At 39.3% G+C, this 25,037-nt stretch overlaps 1 protein-coding gene across 9 annotated transcripts in view; it reads right to left on the bottom strand.

Annotated features, from left to right (window-relative positions):
• Nucleotides 1-11,984, bottom strand: part of FBXO47 (F-box protein 47) — an 18,361-nt gene extending 6,377 nt beyond the window's left edge. The window contains exons 1-8 of one of the 9 annotated variants that reach the window (XM_014519417.1): nt 11,131-11,206; nt 10,187-10,326; nt 7,819-8,025; nt 7,231-7,401; nt 4,343-4,419; nt 2,827-2,904; nt 1,526-1,634; nt 4-65 (exon numbers count right to left, since the gene is read on the bottom strand). In XM_014519417.1, coding sequence (XP_014374903.1) covers nt 4-65; nt 1,526-1,634; nt 2,827-2,904; nt 4,343-4,419; nt 7,231-7,401; nt 7,819-7,999 — 678 coding nt within the window. In that variant the 5' untranslated portion in view covers nt 8,000-8,025; nt 10,187-10,326; nt 11,131-11,206. Of the gene's footprint in view, nt 1-3; nt 66-1,525; nt 1,635-2,826; nt 2,905-4,342; nt 4,420-7,230; nt 7,402-7,818; nt 8,026-10,186; nt 10,327-10,608; nt 10,649-11,130; nt 11,207-11,348; nt 11,469-11,850 lie in introns of those variants that run through there. The other 8 variants (XM_025202937.1, XM_025202938.1, XM_006022565.1 and 5 more) reach the window with 8 other exon arrangements.
• Nucleotides 11,985-25,037: the final 13,053 nt, after the last annotated feature.

Raw genomic sequence — 25,037 nt, 5'->3', positions numbered from 1 at the left:
CGAGTGGTACAGCAGGACACTGCGACAATATAGCCGTATCCGCAACTCCAGCTTTCGGGCACTTCCTGAGACAAGGGAATTTGTACATTATAAACCCAAGATTTTGGTAATATTCTTGATTTTAAAGAATAGGTAAAACAACGTTTTAAGGATATGTGGACACAGGGCCAGATTTTTAAAGGTATTTAGGCATCTAAAGAAGCAGAGGGTTTCCTAGTGAGAAGTTTAGGGAGCCTAAATATTTAACTTCCACTGCAATTTCAAGGCATGAGTCTCATTGCATATCAACATGAAACAAACTACCATAAAATTGTTGAAGTCGGTGCTATTATGCTAGCGTTAAACTGGAACAAATAAGAGCTTCGGGGCCTGACTGATGTGCACTGTAATTATTCCAGAATGTCTTTAATGGACATACTACACTGATTCAAAACCAGGTTTTACCTGCCTGATAACTTTTATTTCCCTGCTATTCCTCATGCCTTATTTCAGGTACACTCAATTACTTTGTTATTATTTCTGCCTGCCATCAAATGATGGCAACAAGAGGAAATAGTAGTGGACTGCAAGCTTAGCTTTTATACTCATTTATGCAAAGGGCCATACATGAATCTTTCAAATGAAATACTAGGTACTCCACTGGGTCAGTTGAGGATTTCTTGTGGACCATATGTCATTTTAGTGCTGTGTTTTAAGCTATAGATAAGACAATGACCCCGATTTTTTTTTTTTTTTTTTACTGTGTGGCATCATTTTGGCATTGGTAACAGGCACTGAGTAATAAAGTGAAGAATGGGTTGTTATACTGTGTATGGAAATTATATATATTTTGATAATTAAGATTTCTAATTTAACATAAAGCAAGTTACCAAAATGTGTCTGCTTCTATGTTAGCAAAGTCCATTAGATAAGGAAAAAAGCATACATATCCAGAACTTTTTCCTTTTCTGGACTTTTCCAATTTCTATATTAGTGAAGTCCATAAGATAAGGAAAAAGTAATATATATCCATAACTTTTTTTCCTTATCTTATGGACCTTGCTAGCATATAAAAGCCAAGAATATATTTTTCACTTGCAGTCACTTTCTTCTGGAGACGAATGGATATATACATATTTATATGCACACACATGCACCTTACAAAACTGAAATTAATGCAAAGATAAGATAAAAACTAATCTCAAAGCAATTATCTTCACCACATGGGATGTAGTTCTCATAAGAAAATTAATAAATTCCACTGTATGTAGGCATGCTACCACCTTCATATCACCCATTTTTTAATCTTTTACCACAGCTAGTACATTGTTCATAAGGATCAACTAAGGCACAGGTACCGTGATGTTCATGTGACCAAAAAACATCCTTAAGTCTGGGTCCTTGGTAATCTCTCCCCTATGCAATAACCTGAATCTATTTCCTGAACTGTCAGTGAAAAAGGATGATGCAGCTGTCATGCTAGGAAAATAAGGACTGTTGTCACAGTTCTTGTTTTCCAGGTCTTTCTTCTATTTTGAGTATTTACCTGGCTTGCTGCTGACAACTGTCTGCATTTTACGGGGTAGATTGCTCAGCTCACAGAGGAAGTTGAAAACCCGATGGCACTCTAGCTCATCCCAGCCTGCTGTTAGCGTCTGAAAACATCAAATGAAGGGGAAAATGCATAGAGAGTTATATAGATTGAAATCTCAATGCAGGTTATAATAGTCTTACATGTGATATCATTTTTCTGTATCTTTAGAGAGAATAAACTTGCATAACAAAGACTAGTACATCTGAATTACTATGTGTTATTTCTACCTTAATTCCTGTTTTCAAAATAGACATGTTGCAGGCTATAAGAATATAATTAATGATCTCTGCAGCCATATCTAAATTATCTATACAATAGTGAGATCCTAAATGTATCATGTAACAAAACATTTGACTCAAAGATGCTTAAGTCCAAGTGGAAAATAAATGTATACAGAATCCTTTTTCTTGCTATAAAGACCTCAGCTCTGTTTTTATAACTCTCTGAATGCTAATGTAATGGTTAATAAAAATTAAGAACACTGCAACTTAGAAACATTGGCCTAGATGCTAGCTTTGAAGTCAGTGGTCTTTCTCTAGATTTCCATGGGTGAAACTGAAATTGGAATCTAGCTCAGTCTCCTTTGCTTAGTCCCAGAGAAGCAAATCACAAATAACAAGCCTAGCATTTGACACCAAATACCTTACTCAACTTCAGTGCTAAAATGTCTATTCTTAGGCCTTTACTAAGTTGTTTTTAGTCAGAGTAGTTATCATAGAAAATACACTGTTGATTGCTGAACCTGTGGACTTGATATTGATTTCTTTGCATATCAAATAGCTATCACAAATTCTTCCATTTTATTACAGACCTCGAGCTATGCAATATTTCCACCTTAATACAGAGGATCCTGGTTTAGTGGCTTGTGAATTTTAAGTTTGAAGCAATGTTGTAAAATAGCCCCTATGTATTTCTAATAGGATTTTAATTAACAGTTTATTATTTGAGACAGGCTACTACTAAGACCCAGACTAATAAAATCAACTATCTTAACTACCAGAAAGAAAATTCAGACAATTGTAGAGTGAGTAAATGCATTCGCTTGGAGCTTGAAAGTAATGTTAGGGTTTAAATTGTCTTGCAAACCAGCTTCAACCCAACATTTTTCTATATAACTGAGTTGGATGAAGATTGTATTTATCTGCAACCTTCTTGAAAAGCTAACTATTTCAAGACTGACAAATTTATAACAGAACAAATTTTGGTTTTTATGTTAGTAACACCCACTTTCTTTTTTCTGAAAGGTACTATACCTGTAGAAATACCCCATAACACTGTAATCCTAAGCAATGCAAAGGATTTGGACAACCATTAAGTTTAAAACAGGAAACCTGCAAAGACAGAACTTTGTTAAGCTCATTTCACCAATGTAGTTTAATTCAAAATCAAATTATGTCTATTAAAACTTTTCCACGCTGCCAGTCGCTGCAACTACACGAGATGCTGACTACACGGTAGCTTGTTACTACTGCACAGTAGCATTGCTTAGCATGAACCATGACGTGACGCTACTGCACAACAGTAATGAGCTACTGTGCAGTCAGTGTCACCAGGAAGCCATGCAGGGAGGCTACTGCACAGTAATGCCGATTACTGTGCAGTCATTTAGTACTTGATTATGCAAGTACTAAATGACTGTGCATTACCAACTGCACAGTCAGCATCTTGTGTAGATTGCGGCAGTGTTCAGCAACACTATGGAAACATTTATTTCTGGAGTTAAAAAGGAATTTCTTTTCTAGTGTTCAGCATCTTGCATCTCTGCTGAACTACTTAATCAAGTTCCCATTTAGTGATGGTTTTTAACAAATCCATTGTCCACTTGGAAGTAATCTGAGACCATCTAACTTCCCACAGATGGCCGGACAGACTTTAGAGAGAGATTATATTTTACTTACATTTTTATACACTGTCTTCAGGACCCCAAATTGTTATGGTTTAATAACAAAACATGTTTAAGTGCTAGTAAAATTTATCCCTATGCAAAGAATTTGCCCAAGACCTGAGTTCCATTAAAAGCTTCTTGAGTGTAATTTAAGCAGTATACACACCCTCTACGGGCTCTCTTCACAGGAGTGAACTTCAGTCTATGTTCATTTCACTAAAATGTGGCAAATATTATCTGCATCTGTGAAACCTATTTTACATTTAGTAATAGTCCTAAAATATCAAATAAACAATGGAACAGATGAACATAAAAGAAGTAGTTATATGGAAGATTATACTCGCTGAAAGTAGACTTAAAAAAAGTGTGTAAGGAAATAAAGCATCTGATGTTCTGACTTTTGAGAGGTAATGGGGAACTAACTTGCTTGTTTTCTTTGAAAATCTCACTCTATGTATCTAGTATTTGAAAAATATTGTTATAACGTTAAGTGCTTAACTTCATATTTTAAAGAGGCCTAACTTTCAGAAGCTTGGAACACAGCAATGACTGTCTATGATTTGGAGTAATAAATGCAAAGCATCTCTAGAATACAACCATTTAAGTGCCTAAATATGGATATGTATCATTTTAAGGACCCAAATTTGAAAATGTTGATGTACATATCTGGAAATGACTTAACTGAAAAATGGACTGATTCTAGGTTAGTACATTAATGATATTATTATGTGATATTATGGTGATGAGCATCATTGAAATGCCACAAATTAATTAAATTAAAATCTAGTATCAGAATTTTTTTTTAAACTGTATGATGTTCAGGTGACAATTCTAAACAAGACTCTCTATATAAACTATAACAGAGCAATGAAGTATATGCTTACTTCTGAGAGTATGTTGTGTATATATTTAAGTCTGTCTTTTGTGGGCAGCAGTAGTGTGCACCTTTTAAGCAATAAACCTGTGAACAGAAACATACAAACATGCCATTCAATTGAAATACATAACTGAAATACCTCAAGCATGCACTGCACATGTTCCCATGCTAGCAACACAGCACTGTACCTTCAAACAAAAAGTGGTACAATACAGTGACCTGTGTATTGTAAAAGTTTGTGCCAGCCATTGTAGTACAGATGCCTTTTATGTAAAAAAGTATGACGGAGAGCATACAAGGTCCTTATAACATAGTTTGTTAACTAATTTGTTTTAAAGTCCATGCATGCCACAGCTGGAACCTAGTAAAAATCATTACATTGGTTTTAGAACTACAGCTGTTAAAAATATTCAAATTTGAAGTAAAATAAGTAACATTTTCTGATACACTTGGAAATCCTTGTTTCCCTTTATCATACAAGGCTATACTTCCAAAATATTTAAGTCAAGCATATGGTCAAATAGGGAGGTATTCTGAATTGTTTTAATGTAAAACATATCTAGGAGTCAGGAGTGTTTTTCTACATAAGATTCAAAATGTAAGTGTTTAGGATACCAGGATCTGGAGTTTGTCATGATACACAACAGCTGTTTGCTAGGCAACGGGGTTTTTTTTTCTAAATCAATGGACAGCAAGTCAGTTAAACATCTTTCCCTTCAAAAAATTATGGTAGAACAAAATATATATAAATTGTTTGTTAATATCCAAGAAATCTGAAGGATAGCTTTCAAATGCTCCCTAAATTTTCAGTCTCCTAGGAAACATGTTATTTTTTAAATGTCAGAAAATGTGTCATATACTTCCTGTAGTTTTAAATAGACTATTTTCCTAATCTGCAAATATGTTGCTAGAATTCTAATATAGCAGATATCATTTACTTTATCATTCTGGGACTTGTTTCAAAAACAACAAAGTCAACTTTCCATTGACTTCAACAGGACTGGGATCAGATTCCTGAAAAGGAGATCAATCTTTAAAAATGACCTATCTGCAAATATGAATACAGCTGTCAACCTGGGGATTTTAAAAATAAAATAAATATACACTGAGGTTATTTACAAAATCCTGCAAGCAATCTATGTGCAATTTAAGGTAACTTGTAGTTGGCCTAGCTTTGACACTGTTTTTTAACTTTGGAATATCTTGATTCTTAAAACATCTTAAGGTTAGAAGACCCTGAGTAACTTTGATTCCAAAAGTAAAAACAAAATCGTGTCAATTTGAGTATTGGATTTTATCAGTTTAGGAGATTTATAACAATATGGTACAAACTAGGATTTCTTTACATTTGTTTCTCTTCCAGTGGAAGCCATACAGTAGATAAAATGAAGGAAATGGTTGCTGCATTGCTTTTGACTGAAAGGGTGGGTGACTAAGGTAAATCATAAAATCACAGAAATGAGGGTTGGAAGGGACCTCAGGAGGGCATCTAGTCCAGCCACCTGCTCAAACGTAAACTTCCCTTGCTGCAACTTGAGACCATTGCTCCTTATTCTGTCATGTACCACCACTGGGAACAGTCCAGCTGCATCCTTTTTGTGACCACCCTTCAGGTAGTTAAAGGCTGCTATCAAATCCCCCCTCTGCCTTTTCTTCTCCAAACTAAATGAGCCCAGTTTCCTCAGTCTCCCCTAATCAGTCATGTGCCCCAGCCCCCTAACCATTTTCATTGCCCTCCACTAGACTCTCTCAAATTTAAATACACCAGGGGTTGGTAGTGTTTTTTGGGCAGAGTACCAAAAACACCCACAACCTTGACTTGTCAGATGTTGGTATGCCAGGGATGGATGGTAGGGGAGCCACAAGGGACCCAATCCTTGTAGCATGGCAGTGCAGCCCCAGTCCCTTCCCCAAGGCATGTGTGCCAAGCAGAATGCCTTTGTGTGCCATGCTCTGACACGTGTGCCAGGGGCTGCCTACCCCTGGCCTACATCCTGTAACTGCATTTTTTTTTGGTAAATCAACATATATGCTAAAAATGCACCACAATGTTTTATATAAGAATGACATTTGAAACATTATTTTGAGCATTTATTTTCTACTGTGCCAGAATAAGCTGAGCAGGTGAGAGCAAGAATAAATACCATCCTCCTACCATTAAACATCTTAATTAGTATACAACAAATACAGCAAGACAGCTATAGTGCAAACTTCTGCAAGCAGCCCCTTAGCTTTGGCCTAAAGGTGAAATGAAAATTTACTGTTCATGCCCATTTCAGTCCTCGAATTCCAATATAAGATTGACAAGGAGAATGCTTATCAGTGGCAACCACGATGGTCATTTTTGTCACACGCATATTTTTCTTCTAGGAAATTAAATGAGACCACCAATTTGCTTCACATAGACTATCCAACAGGCTTCTGATAATACTGTTGCTTGATCACTCAGGAGTTAGGCTGGATTTGAGTATGGATAAACTGGTGAAAATACTCTGTCTCATTATAAGTCCCCTGAGCAATACACTTGCTTTGCTCCAACCCCTATTTCCCCTTTTATAGTTCTTTAGATGAAATTTGGAGGAAGCAAAGTATACAAAGTATCTTTTTTGCTAGTATTATTGGTACTACAAAAGTTATTTGTGTGTGCTGAAATAATTATTTCAGCTTATATTTACTTGAGAGCATGGGAAGTCATGGGATTTAGGTTAATAGACTATGTTGCTGGCCCTCTACACAAGAATTAATTTTACCCTCAAAGAAGGCTGCATAAATACTTTAGAAAACAGTAAATAGTAAAATATGTACACTATTATCAATCACTAAACATTACTGAAGAAGTTCTTTAATCAATTTTTGTTTTCTTCTAATTGTTACCATTCCCATTATAAAGGTCACCTAGAGCTCTGTAGTGCTCTAAAATACAGGATCCTTGTCTCTTGCCAGATAGCTCAAGGTTATGAAAGTCTTTCTGTAAAAGCCTTCTGTTTCCTGATGGGGTTGAGATGTAATTAATAAGGCGGCTGCTGATGGTTTTCGACACCATGCTTAGCATGCTGATATCTTTCACTGAAAAAGCAAAACCCAGTATATCTGTAAACCTTTACTGCAAAAACAATGCTAGTCAGTAATCAAGAACTTTACTATAGGTCACTACTTAAGCAGGCCAAGAGACATCAGTAACTCGAAAAAGACAAATATAATCCTCTGCCAGATGATTAGGCATGCATATGGATCTATTAAATAACCTTTATATATGGTGGTCAGACACGTGCTTCAAAGAGCTCCTAAGTACTATCATTTTTTTTGGATGATGAACCTCTTCAAACACCTAAGCTGAAAGTTTAGACAACAAGTTCAATAAAAATCTCTTCGATTTTCAATAGGGCCTGAATTAATCAAAATGACTTTTATTTAAAAAAACAGATTTTTGCATTTGATTATTATTAGCTAATGGCAGTAATGTAATTTCTCTCTGAGTCTCACCTGAAAGATGTTCCAAGACCATTTGAAAGATCTCTATTGGCAGTGCTTTAAAATCTCCCAGTGTTGACAGAGATTGGGAATCAATGTCCAGGATCTTGCAAAACCGTCTGGAGCGACGGTTACTACGTCTGTATTTCTGGTTGGGAATCAAGGTATAGCTGGTACTTACAGTGGATGTCATTCTTCAGTAAGTCTCATAAATTTATCCTGTAGAGAAAACACAGAAGGCATATAGGGAAGGAAATTAAACCCATGAGGGGGATAAAATGAAATAATTCATGAGTGACGCAGTAATGGAGTATGAAAGTCTTACCACTTGGGTAGGATAAATTTTACTTTAAATGTAATGTTATGACATGCAATTTAGCAAATACCATCCTAAAGCCATATTCATGCTTCTTGTTTTATATTCCCTCCCCAACACAACGAGTAAAACTGCTCTCTTTTCTATACATGAAGAATGTGTATGTGGCAGATGAATGAAAAATTATTGTTACTTTCTAATTCCATATCTGGGGAGGAAAGGTACCCAGTGTTAGTATGGCAGCATCAGGATGTTAGATAGTTAAAAGTTAAAATAAAAGGTGTAGAGAAAGAAGTATACTATCTGTTATAAAGTACACTGGGGGGGCTTATCAAGCCCATAATACATAGGTGACATGTTACTCATGAAACCATCCATCCCTGCTTGTATCCAGAGGAAACTAAAAAGGGTGACAGGGAGAGAAAAGTATGATGCTATTTGGCTGACATAGTCGATACTCTTCTTAGACCATGTAACCATAATCAAATAATAGAACACTAAAAATTGATAAGGATACCATTCAAAAAATTGCGTGCGTCTTTTTTGCCTCTCTTTAAACGAAGATTAAAATTTAATGTAAATGAGTATCAAGTACTAATTTTCCCTGCTGTATTTCAATTTATGTATAACTTAATTTGCTATAAGGACAGCATGTGCAAATATTGCCATGTGTGGCACAGTGTTACCAAACCCAAGCATTCAAAAACCATGAGTCAGGCCCCAAAATAGCACGAGATTAACTTAAAAAGGACAAAACATTTAATTTTTAAATTGATACTTTTTGTTTGCCATTGGTTTCTTAGACTTTAAAATACATTCAGTTGATGTTTCCAAGCAACCATGATAGCTATCAACTTCTTGTAAGCAAAAGTTGAGATTCTCATGCAGTCGCTTGACTCAAGGTGCTTGGCCTTTAGGAATATTGCCAAATATAGTGAGACTTGCAATAAAATTAGAAGGGTTGAGAACACTGGTAGCTACACAATTGATTCTGTTCTTCCATTAATGAAGCATCTTAATTACTATCAGTAGGAATGACCAGGAGAATAGGTCTTATTATTTGAAAGATTAAAAAATTATGGAAATCGCATAAAACAAATTTTGAAAACTTTCCTGTTGAACATAGAGAACTATGGCTTGTATGCTTCAAGAGTATCACAGAGCCATTTTACATAATGTAGCAAATCACCACATCTCCAGTGGAAGTAGTATACTGGAGCAAGTTAAAAAAATTACTGACAATTACAAACAAGTTTGAATGAACTATATTTTCTGCTTTGTACTAGGATAATATTTAAATACATTTGCCTGTTGTTCATTTAAGGGAATTACACATTATTGCAAGCATATTCAAATTATGAGATATTTCAGGCTGGCGGAAAAAAAACCAAAATAAAACCTCATAGCCTAAATTTTCACGAGGCCTGTGAGCAAATTCAGGTAGTTTTATATTACATTGTTTTATTTTAAGCCACTTAAGAGACAAAAGAATTGACACATTTAAAAACAACTGAAAAAACAAAAATAAATAATAGTATTGCTGCAGGAAATACCACCTTCAGAAAACAAATAAATGCACAGTTTTAAGTTGGCAGCAGTTTTATGCATATAGCTGCAGGTTCAAGATGTGAAAATCCTTACGTTATATAAAATAAAAACAATCTTTAACTGTTGTCTATAATAAAAAGAAAACACAGCTATCTTCTTTACCACTTAATTAATTCAAGGCTGGCTAAATCCTATACATTTTGTTAATTCATACTTTAGAAATAAAGTTACAATATGGGAGAGAATGCCTCATCTTTTTTTAAAAGAGGCATTCGGCACTAGACTTGTTGAAGCCAACAAAGGAACACAGAGTGTTTTGGATAATATTACATATAGGAGCAGTCACTTAAACATGGTGAGTGATCAGAATGGAGCCATCTGTGTTTCCATTGAACTCAATGGTAAAAACTCATTGTTTTAATTGGGAGCAGAATTAGGCCAGTTGTTCAAACATAAATTATGTTTATTTTTCATGTTATGGGTCATATTTTAAAAACTATTCAAAGCTTCATTTACTTCATGTACTCGATGATATGTTTTGCATTTTTGAGGGAGTTCAGCTAAGGACGTGACAAAATGGATTTCACTTAGTGACTGTCCAGCCCTCAAAAGCCTCTGTCTGGAACCCTCTGGTTTGAAGAGCTGCTTAATCAAAGCTGGAAGATAGATAGGTAAATGTTAGGCATTTAAAAACTAACTTTATAATTCATAATGATTAATACCAATGATTTTTCTGTTATTTATCCTGTCTATACAGTGACTTATTTATAAGCCAGAGGCCATCAATATTCAGCTATCTTTCTATCCTATGCTTTCTATCTCTAAAGACCCAGTAAATTACTCTCCAATGAATGCATGTTTGTTCTGAGCACCTGTATTTTTCTGAGATTTGTATTATTGTTTTGCTATGTATAGATTAAATAGATATATTTAGTTACCTCAGACAGTAATTTCAGGACTCTAGCTTCTTCCCTCCCTAGGCATTGCACAAAGAAATAAATGAATCACAATAAACATAAATTAAATTGGTATTATCTCTCCAGTTCTCTGTTGACACACAGACACCTCTAACCAAAGAGCGACCAAACTTTGTGGTGCCAAAAACTGGAGTGGCAGCATGCTAATAGTTCATGGACTGCACCTGACTTGGTTTAAAGACGCCTGATTCTCACAGCCCCTTTACACTTGACTTTTTGGCTTTCACTCAAAATGTGATTGGCTTTGATCCAGCCTGTAGTCGAGAAGGAACCCCAGCATCTTTTTTATCACAATACGGGTTCTCGTTGCCCCTTGGGCTGCAATACAGGATGCTGTAGATCACGCTTGACCTTTCGGTTGCGTTGGGAATTGAATTTAACCCTGGAACCACCTTCATGACTCTGGAGGTATATGACCCATAGGATTCGCTTCACAGCCCTTGGACTGCATTTGGACCTTGGGCTGCACTTAACAAACCTCACCTGAATCCATTATAACCCCACAAACCCTCCTTTCGCCCCCATGGGTCACATTTCAATCCATGCACTCTGAATCCCGGCTCCGGAGGGTCTCTATAATGAATGATTATTGGTTAAAAAAAAAAGAAAAGAAAAAGATACTTCTGAATTAAGCTATATCCATTTTATTCTCAGCAGAGATTTTGCTTGCAGACCCAACCTTCAAGCAATAGTTTACAAACCCTGTTTGACTGGAGTGAAATTCTCCCCCAACAAACACACTGCACTAGGGTATCTGCCAGCGGAAACCTCTGGCCTGTAGGAAGAGAAGATGGCACCTATGAGGGGTGAAAAAGGGGATGTGAACGTGGGGGGAGAGGTGAGAATCAGCCCTTGCTGACTGGATTTAAATAGCCTCTACCAAAATATGGCAGTTAAATTGGCTAAAATATTAGCCAACAGTTTACATTTTGTAATTTATTTATTGATTTATTTTAAAGGGTTTTTTTAGGTTGAGGGGGAAAGCTTTAATGTCTTGTTTCTGGGGGAAATACAAATATAAGTGTTTTTATCTTGGGGGGGGTAATAGACATACCTATACATAGAATACCACAGAAATCAATATTGTTAATCCAGCAATGCTGGTTTAATGAATGTGGTGTAATTAATTAATTAATGGTATTAATTGTGGCAGAGAAGAAAAGTAGCTCGCTCTCTATACATATATATTAGAGAGGAAATTACCACAGAAACCGAAATACTTTATTCCAGTAGTAAGTAGCTGAAGGTCGGTTTTGGTTTTTCTCCCCAGCTGTTTTGTTTAGTATTTTAAGTGCGTATTTTGAACCGCCTCAGGGTTCCCGCCTTTTTTTGGCCTCCTCCGGTTAGGAGGGAGGCTCCCAGGCGGCGCCCGCCCCCCCCCACCGGGACACGCCCCCTCATGAATAATTAACAATGGCTCCACAGCTGCCTCTGTGACCTCGACCTTCAGAACAGCTCCCCACTATGAATTGTTTCGGTGGGCGCCCGCTAAGCCCCGCCCCCTCATAAATATACAACGAGGCCATTCTCGAGGCAAAGCCACGCCCCCTCGTGAATATATAACGAGGCTAACTCCCATATAAGGCAACTCCGTGCGGTTCCTTCCCCTCCGTTTCAAAGGGAGTCTCCCGCCCGCCCGGGTGGCCCCTCATGGCTGCGGCGGGGTCCCTGCTGTGTCAGCAGTTGCTCGGCCACCTTTCCTGAGCGCGAGGTAGTCCTAGGACAGCACTAGTACTGTTACGCAAAGTCCATTGCACGCCACATCCAATGATGCTAGAGAGCACCCTGAGGACCTGCAAAGAAGCTATGCAATGGCACAAAGTAATGGCCTGCAAAAAAAAAAAATTAAAAAAGGTCATTGTGTAAGATTCTTGCACTATGACACCAAAGGTTAATGTTGTGATACAGGCTGCCAAAGTCTTAACACAAATTGAATTCTGCAATTCGAAGACAATAGTGTCATGCAAAGATGTGTCATGGCAAACTCGCCGCGCGGCAACGCAAAATCTCACTGTCTTGGGAGTGATGTTATGGTGTTGCAAGACAATGATATTGCGCACCAGTTGTACCGCATGTTGCCACTCACTCAATTCACTATAAAATGAAGTCAAATATTGTTCTGTGACCCTAAGAAAAGGCAAGTGACCACTTTTAATATAAGTAGTAAATTGTATGTTCTCATTAGAAATTTAACCTTTAAAACAATACTCTTCCAATAAGGTTCCCAAAGTAACTAACTCCCAACCTATTTTCATTGGTCAGGATAACCCAACCCACCCCTACAGGTTACATGCCTCTTTATGCTCTTGAAAAAATCTCCATCAGATGGCAGTAGAGAGCTGCAGTAGATTGAATAGGCTTTTCCTCATATTTTTTCTGAGACTTTTTTAAAGGCCAAAACTTTTGATTTTTTATAAACACTCCTAGAAATTAAAAAATAAAAAATAAAACAAAACTCAAACCCAAACATAGTACCAACCAATAGCTGCCTAATCCAGATTATAATGGGAACCTACAGAGAAAGGAAGTGCTGTGCTGATTCAGCTGTGTGGCTTTGGCAGTTTTACTGCATATGTACGTTGGATAGCGAGAGAAAAACCAGCTTGTTGTGCCTGATTTTTCACTGCATGCTCTGCCCAGAGGGTTGAGTCAGCTCTGCCAACAAATGTCTTAACTACACATCTTATATTTGAGGGACAGAATATGCAGAGTCTTGGGGACATACAGTGTGAACTTCAAATCATCTTCTGAAAATAAGTTTAGCTAATATATTTAAATTGCTGTGTCTTGACAGTGCAGGCATGGCTTCCCCTTGTGAAGCGATGAAGATTAATGCCAGAAAGGAACCAAATTAAGGTAAAGACTGAGAGGATTCAGGGAATTACGCAACTTAACCTTTCCTATTTGCTGTGTTCAGAAATCTCATTTGGTCTTCTGCTGTCACTGCATATCCAGTTTCCTCCTGGTTAATAGCTTCACAATTTATACTTTTATATACTGCATGGCTCTATCACCAAGAATTAAGCTGCCATTGTTGGTGTCCTGAGCAAATATCACCTGCCTTTTGCCTCCATAAATTTGCTCAAACATTTTAACTGCATACACCCTTATTTTCCACTCCCTGTCCTCAACCAATATGTATTGTTGCTTGCCTTGTTGAGTTTGGCACCAGAGACAGGTGGATTCCAGGCATGGAGGAACTGATCCTTATGTGTGTGGGCATTTACACAAGCCCACCCCCACCTCAAACCAAACCCACAGAAGTCTTTAAATCCAAGCTAATGTATGCAAACTGCTTTGTGAGTATTGGATACAAGTTGCCAGGGAAAAAGTTAATTTTTTAGATTATTATGATAATAAATGGTGCAGTATGAGGCCTTTTAAATAATTAAAAATACTAAATATGTGCTGATTATCTGAGTTTGCTATTACAACTCAAGCTAATATATGTTATGCAAATTTATCTTGCCCTGTCTATACCGTCTATTTTACCTGTGCAAGTATCTCAGAATTATAGTAGTTAAAATACCACTCATGTGTCTAATGCAGTGCTCCCACCTTGCTACTCCTTGTGAAGCTAGATCACTGGGAAATTGAGGTGAAAAGGCTGTTTGAGATAGGGGGAGAAAGATTTTGAAATACATTTAGGTAGATAAGCATGCAGATAGGTGCCCTGTGGGATTTTTGAGTGCAGCGAAGGAGGGTGGGGTTCTAATAGCCTTCTGGAAAGGCAAGGGAGCTGGAAATTAATTTAAACCCTATTACTGTTAAATTCAGCTGTAAGGATAGAAGTAGGCAGGGCCTGCATCTTTAGTGCAATTAATATAGCACAGTTCTTAGAAACTACAAATCTCTATATATTCTTACTATTCAGCGAGAACATGCTAGAATATTATACTGTAGCAGAAACTATATTCACAATAAATCACATGCACCTGAATTCACCCTGTCACCTAATGTATCAAGGATGGCACAAGAGTAAAGAAAGTGAGCCATCTATGAAACAGGGTGATGAACTAGAGAAGCCACAGGAGTCCTTGCTAAACCCAAGTGATTTTAGGATCAGTGAAGCTGATGTGCACGCAACTTGTCTGTGGCATGGATAAGTTTTATAAGCAGTAGGATTTATTTTTTGTTCAGGGAATGAATAGGCATGGCCACATATTTCACTACCCTTCATCCCATATTTAACTTGCCCCTGCTCCTAAAATGAATATTAATGAGATTATTTTCCATAAAGGGCTATATCTCAGTTTTGCCAGCCCCAAACATTAAAAAATCATGAGTCACAAGATTGTCTTAAAGCACACTTTTTTAAATAACAAAATGCTTCCTTTTAATGTTTCCTATTTAAGGGACTTTCAGTTTTGTTTTCATATTTTCTCCATGACCATGCAGGCTAGAAACTTAACAAACAGTCAGAAAGCAATTTAGTAAAAGACAGCTGGAAAGCTGAAATTCTGTCGTCGTCTCTCGATGCTAGGCGCTACGGCTTTAAGGGAACCCCAAATGTCTCATGACAGAATCACAAGTCTCTCTGCAGCACTGGTACCTTTCTGTGACAGTTGCTACAACGTGAGCCCTATAAGAACAGAAATAAATAACAACAGTCAGCCACAGAAAAGAGAATACACTGTGCATACAATGGATGATGCTCCCCAAACAGGCTTAGAGAGGCAGTAAAGGTTCTTCTGTGCTTATTCTCTGTTTAAATCAAAATTCTCCTTCATTTGCCGCTCACTTGTTTCCTTCTGAGGTTTCAATGGAACTTTGAGATGTTATTAGATTGCTCAGATGCAGCCTTTATGCACCCTGAACAGAGTACCTTAAAGCTTGTTATGGAAGATGAAAATGTACAATTAGCAGTAGATCGTTGATTCATCATCCAGCTTTTCTACCATTGCATTATGTTATGGAGCAAATTAAGGTGATGTTTTGTTGCATCCTGTCACATTAATGAGATTTCAGGAACAAATTGTCCTGTTCTAGTTGGTTTGAGTTTTTATATAGGCAGTGATGGCAATGCACAGGAGGTCCGAGGTATGTTACAGAGCAAAGACAAAAGGAGCTGCTCACAAAACCAAGGTCCTGACCTCACCCACACAGACAGCATGAACCTAGCTCTGATATGGTGCTAGAGGGATCTGAATTCTGTTATATATTATATTAGCAAATATTCCAAAGTGTGATTTCTCTGTTTTTCTGCTACACTGGAAGAAGTGAAATGTGAAGCAGATATGGGAGCAGAAAGAGAGATAACTGAAAATTAAATGCCAAAAAGTAAATAGAAGGAAAGGATTAATATTAATCCCTTTTTTGAGAACTTGGTTGGTCTTAAAGTGCAGGGCTCATATTGACTTCCTTGACTGATTAACTCTTGCTGTTCTGATCCTGAACTCAGTTCTGTTGTACTGCATTAATTCATTTGCTGCTGTCCTCACTACAGCAACAGGACAAAGTTTAATTGGCCTGAAGTGCCATGAAACCTTAAAGCTTCAGAAGGACCTAAAAAGAATATTCACCAGTACTGACACTTAATGGGGTGTCTTCATTTCCATCACTCCTTTCGACACCTGAGTACAGGAGGAACCTAATCCAAATGAGAATAAAAAGCAAATTAATGATCGGATTTGCTAGTTTCTCTCTGCCTCCTCCACCTCATTTGGGAAAATGATCAAAGTTAAGAGATATGAATGAGACTGTGGTCCTTCTACACCTTTCATTCCCAGGATCTCAAAATGTTTTGGACACATTAAATCACTGAACCACATAACACTCCCTGTGACGTAGGAAAGCATTATCTATGCAAGATGAAGCAGAAAGAGGCTAAGTGACTTCCTCAAAGTTGCTCAGTGGATAAGAGACAAAGCTGGGGACAGAATTCAGGAGTCTTGACTGTCAGCCCCTACCTCTAAATATGACATTAGGGATTTAATTGGAGGAAGTATGACACTGAGAGAACTGTGGAAGTGACAATATGTATGTGTGTGTGAGAGAGAGAGAGAGAGAGAGAGAGAAAGAGAGAGAGGGAGGAGAAGGATGGAGGAAGGGAGAAAGAGAGAGAGCCTGGTAGAAAATCCAATTTTTATGCCCTGCAGTGTTGTACCTTCTCATTGGCTACTTGGGGCTTATTCCCCTGAAGGAAAAAAATGCCATCTGAGGATCTGACACTGTTTCCCAGTTTAACTCATCACAAGTAGTTCAGTTCTTGGGTATACTCTTCTGTCTCCAGCTGCACAGTAGTCTGCCTCTATCTTTCACCTTCACAGAGAATAGATATTGGCACAAGAAAGAGTTGGATTACCAAGAATTCATTAGCATCTCAAATCAAATTCCTCTGGTTTTCTGAATAGCTGAGCAAGCCTGTCAAAGCATAACTGGCGGTCCTCTGTCTGCAGTGCTTTTTAAGATGCAGTGCTCAGTCCTAAACAGATGGGAACCTGTCAGCACAACATGGAGATAATTACCTGTTCAAGCCATGGGAAGCTTCGTAACAGATAGGAAACCTACTGCAGCCAATACCACCTTTTCCTGTTATCTCATCAGCTTTCCCAAGCTTAGGATGTTGGTTGGCCTGGTCATTATTTGGATGAAGTCGCTCCAAGGAAAATCTGGTTTCCACAAGAAAAATTCCTGGTGATTCAGCAATTGCTCTGCCTCAGGTTACTAGGAGCTTCTTATATCAAAGCACTGAGATTTGACAGTGAAGTACATAACTCTGAGCTTTACAGATCATGTCTGCACTGCATGAGTTATTCACACAGCACTGCCTAGAGCTTACAATAAATTGAGGATGGAAACTTCAAGAAACACTCTCATCTTTGGTTGTTCCAAAGTCCTGGCCAGGAACCTGGAGATGATGTCCCTAGACACCTGGCTGGTGGATCTTGTTTATGCACTCAAGGTCAAATTGATCAGAGAGATATGAGATTGGAAAGGAATTCTCCCTCAGGTCAGATTGGCTATTTTTTTTTGCTTTCCTTTGAAACTTAGAGCATGTTCACTTACTTGGTTTCCAATAGTTAAAACACTTGTGGCACCTCAGCTGTCCTGCTCTCTTCCTGTGGCACATTTTTTTTAAATTTGTGCTATGTAGCTGTGATGTGTGAGGTCTAAGGTGGATGTTTGGATGGATATTTTTGTCCAAATGGTTGCCTGGAAATACAGTGGATTGGGCTCAATGTTCCAAGAGATCCCTTCCTGTCCTATGATCCTATTACAGAAAGTTCACATAAAACTAATGCTTCTGTGTGGTGCTCAGAGACTTTGTGGCTGCTGTCCTTTGAACAGATGTAAAACCAGGAATCTGTGCTGAAAGAGACCAGGGAATGTTTTGCAAGAGTAGGAATATTAACTCCTCTGCTTCTAACTAACATTCTTGTCTTGGGATTTACATTCTGCCTACCTACATCTCCTCTGCACTTGCACTTCTATTGCTCCTATCCTAAATTATTGTCTAATGTTTTGTAACCCGGGAGGTACCCCAAAAGGTACCCCCTCTCTAATTGAAGGGATCAAAGCAGGTGCACAAGTGCTGTGGGAGGTGTAGGGACTCTTCTCCCCCTATACAGCAGAGCCAGACCACCACTGGGGACTTAACCATATACCTTTTAATGAGGGAACAATACTGGGAACTTAACAGGCATAATCAGGGGGTATAGTGGACACTACAATGCCCCAAGGGGCAGGATTCAACAAAGGTTACACTTACAATCATTGACAAAAGACAGGGTTAACAAAATATAAAACACAAACAATAGAGCAAACAATACTGGTTGGGGAAATATAAAAAGGCACAAAATACAAAATGTCAAAAGGACAAAGAAATATAGGGCCTAGGTACCTGGAAAGGGAGGAAACGTAATGGCCCCTTTCCACTGCAAGAAGAATTTCTCCTTGTTAGCTCACTCACCCCAAATCACCAAAGCTGGGACTTGAACTTGGATCTCTTATGTGTGCTGGTACTGCTCCAAGTTGCTAGGGGTCTTGACCTTCCTGAAGCCCCAGCTCCACATGGAGCTGCCTGGCCTCTGACTGGAGGAGCTGGAAGCCAAGCTGGGCACCCTTCAGGTTGCTGCTCAGAACTTTGCTGAAGCAGGAAGCTTCTCCTGCTGGCCACATCCTCTCGTAGGGGACCCTGGAGTCCAGCAGGAAGCCTCTCCTGCCGGCCACAGCCTCTTGTAGGGGATCCTGGAGCCCAGCAGGAAGCCTCTCCTGCTAGCCACATGCCATGCTGCTGAGGGTCCAACTGCTGCCTACAGGTCCTGCTCCTTCAGGCTCTTCTGGGGCAACTGCTTCCACCCGCACTGGCTCAGCTCTTTGAAGCTCCTTCCTCATGGTCCCTTGCTGGTCTCCTCCCGAGTCAGCTGCCCCTTTTATCCCCCTCCAGGTGACCCAAGGGGCCAATCAGGGGACATGAGGAGGAAATCTCTGGGGCATGATTGGTGAGGAAAGGGAATCCCAAGTCCTCCAATCATCTTTTGCCCTTTCAAAACCCTTGGGCTAGGTCACTGCCAGCTAGCCCGTCACAGTTTCTTTGCCCAGTTAAGCAGCTGGCATGTTCCACATCAGAGTTTGGCTCATTTCAGTGTTTAGTAGGGTGATTTCTGCATAATTAACATTTCTAAGGCGTTTTGTTATATGCTATAGAAATATAATACCCATAATAATAACGGTTAAAATGCCTTAATTTTTCAGTGAAAGGGAAAGTGGGCAAAAAGGTTTGTGGAAAGCCTGGCCACTTCGAATTTTTTCTTTTTGGGAAAAAAAACAAATCCTGTTAGGATGTGGTTCTTCCTGCCTTAGAGGTAATGTTTCAGTTTTCTAGGTATTTAGAAAAACGTGAATCCCTGAAGGATTCCTTTATAGCAGTTCCTTGATAAGTAGATAACAGTGGGAGGAGGAGATTATCGTGTGCCTTCTTAGCAATTAAATATATTCCACCTCCTCTTATGTCTCTCAACTATGTTTGATCAATAGACTCCCAGTTCATTACAGATACAAGTTTATCTCCATCCCACACTGAAAAAGATGCAAATTCTCTTGAAAGTTACAACAGTGAAATTCCATAGGAGTCAATGAGCGTGCACTGTTCAGAGAGTGAAAAGAGAATCTGGCTTCTGTTATTAGAAATGATGAATGGAGGGAGTGAAACAACAGGGAATGTTACAAATACTAAAAAATTAACCCAACTTTGCTATTACATGCCTCATTTTGGGTAGATATCTATTCCCACTTTAATACCCATGGTACAGGCTGCTTCTTGGAGGATGGAGTACAAATTCATTCTCTTTCATTGCCTTTTCCAGGAACCTCTGGTCATTGTTTACTTTCTTCACCAACAGTGGGAGCTGTGATATATTTCCATTCCTTTGTGGACTTTCTGGTGCATCAAGATATCTCCACCACTGTTAGCCAAGGGGATTGGGGTGGGGTTTGGGGGGGAGGCTGGAATAGACTGGAGATTCTCACTGCAGGTTTTCTGTTTATTCTGTAGGCTGACAGAGTTACAAATCCCTCCACTGCCAAGCAGAGTCATTGAACTAACCCTCAGCAGCAGGCACCAGGAAGCCGGAGTGTATTAGCATGCAGTCTGTCAGGGAGCATGAAACCTACCATTATTCTGGAAAGAACAGCAAACCTGATCTTTTCTTTTCATTACTTGTTGGAAATAATATAAAAGGTTTTCTTTTTCTTTTTTTATCAAAACAAACCTGAGTTGGATTTTTGTGCAGAGCAAAAGGGCTTAATATGCATTCTACCAGCACGTCTCAGCTTTTGTTAGGTTTTCAAAAACAACAAAACCACCTACCTATTGTTCTGACTTTTAGCTCCAGTTGAGGAGGGGGCCAGCCATAATTTAGGTCAGTTTCCCAAGAAGAAGAGAAAATCTGCTGCCTACTCTGACCTACTTACACAAGAAGCTGTATTTAATACATTAAAGGAAAAACCCCCACAAAATTTCCAATATGTAAAAATGGGCTCAGAATTTCTTCTTTGTCCCTTTGTAATGAAAATGGGTGCCAGAAGATGATGGCTATTGCAGTGATTTTTTCTACTTGATAGCTAAAAGGAAAAGTACAGGTGTTTTCTTCTTTCCTAGACTCAGCTAATTAGTTGAGCCTGTCTGGAGGATGCAATGATAATTAATAAAGCACAGGATTTTGCCCTCTAATCTTTCCCTATATGCCATTCACAAGTGCAAAAGAGAAGCTCTTCATGATGGTAGAAACATTCTTGCTTAAGACATTTGAAACCTAATCGGGCAAAAGATTGAAAGTGTACAGTGTAGGGAGCAAGCCTGTAATGATACAGGATGGCCTTCCCATTTCTACCTTTTTTAAGTCTTAGGACAGAATTTAGACTTCTGAGTTTACAGCTCAGTCAAATTCAGATGAAAAGAACCAAGCTGTATATAAAGTTTCCTATTAACTCTTAAACAAAGATACTGGTAGCCCTCCTCTCCCTCCCGGATTCTGTCTTTGAGGTTTGGCCTACATGGTATACATATTATGGTGACAGCTAGTTCAACCATCTGATCCGAAGGCAAGGAAGGCAGTGACTAGTTCTTGCTAGAGCAATTGGTGACAGATAGATGCAACGTTCCCTGGGAAAGTGGGAGCGCATCCTTGGAAGAAAAAGTGTGGTCGTCTAACAGGTGTGTGTGTCTTTTAATATTTTCTTCTTTGCTACACCAAAAAAATCTGCTGATGGTCTCTATGGACCTGTAGGGGGAAATCTATTGTATGCAAACTAATAAAATTGTCTTACAAAGATAATAAAACCAGCAGTAAGAGGATTCATGGCTTCCGTCAGACCTTCTTTACAATTTGTATGTGCCTCAGTTTGTGTGAATGTTTTTTCCTCTTTCTCTCTCAATCTGCTCTGGTGAATTAAGTTGTTTTTATATATATTGCAGCCAGACAAATAAAGTGACATCCTTTTCTGATTTCTGGAGCTGAAAAGACTTCTGTATTGTCTTATGGAGGGATGAGGCCTTGAATCCAGGATGCTCTGACCTCAGGCAGATGCTTACAAACCTAAACAATAACATTTGCCCTTTCATAACCAAACCCTTTCACCACAGAATCTGAAAGTGTTTTCCAGACATTTACATATTACAGTTCACAATCCTCCTATGAGGAAAAAATTATCAGCCCTCCTTTCATAAATGTGAAAATCGGGCACAGTGAAGTTCAGTTGCCTATGGCCATACCCAACAAGTAAATGACACAACTGGACAGGGAACTCAGGAGTCCTAATTCTTTTCTCATGCTTATCCTGCAAACTTACCCCTTGGCAGTAGTAAAAATTGCAGTTTCAGATATAGGTATCTATTCTATCAACCACAAGGCCTCTTTATACTGTCTAGTGGTTTTCTTAGTGCCAGTAGTTATAGTTGAGCGTGCTGCTGTTTCTAAGGCTATGGCTGCATTTCCACTGCATGAGCCCTTGTTTATTTGCATAATATATTTATTTATAAGATGCCCGGCTGCTAGCATGATACTTTGTATGAAAGCTATTTGTTCAGGAGAGCTGATTTTTTGCATCTCTGTTTATTTAGATATTTTAAAGCAAACCTTGAGGGGGAAAAATCAACAGTGTTATAAAAAAAGAAGAAAAAAAGGAAAAGAGAGATCAAAATGAGTATCCAGGCCAAGTGTGATTTATTCCATCTCTGCTGCTGGCAGCAAGCCCTGGTCACTTTTCTGTTAAGAAAAATAACTAGAACAAGAACTGATGGGAGGTAAGAATTCTCCTTTTCACCTGCCATGTTTGCCACTATCTTACTGTGCTATTACTGAGCAAGTCATTATTATTATTATTTATATCACAGGAAACTTGGAGTCCTCAGCCAATATCAGGCTTAATTTTGCCAGGCAACATCATTGCCCAGAGTTTATAAACTAAATAGATATGGCAGGAAAAGACTGGGAGAAATGAAACATCACTATCCCCATGTTAGAGATGGGGACCTGGGGTACAGTAAGATTCAATGACTTGCCCAAGATTTCACAGCAAAGTCAGTGGCAAAGCCTAGAGTTACACTTGAGTCTTCTGAGTCCCAATTCAGTGTCTTAACTGCAAGCCATCCTTGTTCTACTGTGGATGTCCCTGTGCCTCAATTTCTGCATCTCTAAAATGGAGCTAATATCTATGTCCTAGGGATGCTAAGAAACTTAATGAACTAATTATTCACATCACCTTCTGATTTCTAGATACAAGGTAATACAGAAAGATGATATATTAGCATAAAAGCACCTAGATTTTTTAAATTTTTCTTTTACATTCTATCCCTTCCCCTTTCATCAATTTCTTTAGGAACCTGGAAAAAATGCAAGTGCCATGTGTATACACTGCAGACTGCAGTGTAATGTACAGAGTCTGGAACATGCTAGTCATGACAGCATGGAGTTCAACACAAGGTAATTTACCCTGCTGAGAACAAGGTAAATTAGTCCATGCTGCTGCATTTAGTCTGCTTCACAGGGCCGGAGTAACCCTTTAGTGTGCCCCAGGCAAACAAACTCGTGGGCCCCAGGCCGGTTGAAACTCCCCTGCCCACCCCAACACTGTGGGGATCAAGGCTTGGAACCACCAGTAGGAAGCAGCCACTGTGGCAGCGAGGCTGGTGGAGGGGAGGGGAAGGGAAAGGAAGGGAAGGGAGGCAGATAGGGCCATCCATGCTGCTGCGGAGGGAAGGACAGGGCCCCTCTGCAGCTCAGGGCCCCAGGCATGTGCCTAGGTTGCCTATGCGTTAATCTGGCCCTGCTGCTTCCAGTACCCAAGCTGGTTTATTTAAATCTAGTTTAGGTATCTCTCCACTACACTGAAGTCTTGATACACTCAGGGTTACCAGTCAGCTGTAAGCTACATCTCCTGAAGATGCATACTGAAAAAAAAATGTGCTGTGGTTATACTTATGATTGCATCATTATCATTTTAGGTGCAATGTATATGAAAGCAGCCATGTCAAAATTCTCAGTGGATTTAATTTATTGACACCTATCACTCATTGCAGACTTCATTGTTATAGTATATCTAAGGTACGGACAGTGTCTCCATGGTACAATTCTTCCCTGACTTCTTTCAGTGTTTATACTTTTACGATACAGCAAAAACTATACTCTGGCCTATACTATAGGATACTTGGTTGTCTCAGCCCAGTGATCTTTTTATATTACTCTTAGTACCAGTGCAGAAACTGAGAAAGTGATTCTGATTATAGACAGAAAGTGAAACGGATTTATGTAATTTCATTGTTCATGTTGAATGGCTTGCAAAATCCAAATAACCTATAAAGAATAACAAGAAGAAAATGGTAGGTAGGCTTGATTCAGATCTTAGTTACACTTGGGTAACTCAGGAATAACTCCACTGGAGCTATACTGATAAATAAGATATGAATCAGGTCTAAGTTCTTGGAAATTCTTTCTTTTTTAGTACTACAACCTGCTATTAAATAACACAGAAAAAAAGACACTAAAAAAAGTTACACATATGACTGTTAGCCTGATATGGGTGCATCCACACATGCAAGCACGTGCACTTGCAGCAGCTCAAATAGAAGCAGTGCAAATTTGAGCTGGGGCTTTTTGCCTCAGCACACATGCTTGGACATGCACTTTGTTGTGGAGCAAATTGTGCCACTCGGAGCAAAATAACACTGCCTGGCTCCTCCCGGATCTGCAGCCAGGGGGAGCTAGAGCCCGGGGCCAGCACCTGTGCAGTCCCCAGCAATATAAAAAGCTGCCCTGTCCGGGCCCCACCCATACAAAAAGCTGCCCTGGCAGCTCAGGGCTACTCCCTCTCAGGAGCTTCTGGGGCCCAGCCACTTGGTATCTGGGGACACTACCCCTTGTGCCAGCTGGACTGCTGCAGCAGCATCCCAAATCCATTTTTTAAAATACCCCAAAATCCAAGTTTTCCCACAATTAACACAAAAGACCACACACGCACACGCACACACACACATCTCTAGAGAGAGCGAGAGACAGCAAGCAGTTGGGCAAAGCTTTGTTGGTATATTTACAATGTTAAAGCAATGTAGAAGCTGTGTCTCTATCATCACGATAAAATACATTCTAAATACCTGTATGTGTTGATGTGTACTTTTGGTTTTCTTCATCACATCATGGGTGTGTAATGGGGGGATGTGGTGTTTGCAGGAAGGGGGTGTGAAGGGGTGTGGGCGAAGGCAGGTATGTGTGTGTGGAGGGATGTGGGTTGGTGTGTGGGTAGGTGTGGGGTGATTGCTGGGGGAACTGTAGGCAGCCCCCCTGCCCAGGTTCCCAGCTTCCCCCTGGAGGGCCACAGTGCCCCCCGACCCGGGTCCCAGGCACCCTGGAGGGCCACAGCCCCCCTGCCCAGGTTCCCAGCTTCCCCCTGGA

Source organism: Alligator sinensis, unplaced genomic scaffold (genome assembly GCF_000455745.1).
Source record: "Alligator sinensis unplaced genomic scaffold, ASM45574v1 scaffold886_1, whole genome shotgun sequence".
Taxonomy (NCBI): Eukaryota; Metazoa; Chordata; order Crocodylia; family Alligatoridae; genus Alligator; species Alligator sinensis.
This window is presented reverse-complemented; position numbering and strand designations above follow the sequence as displayed.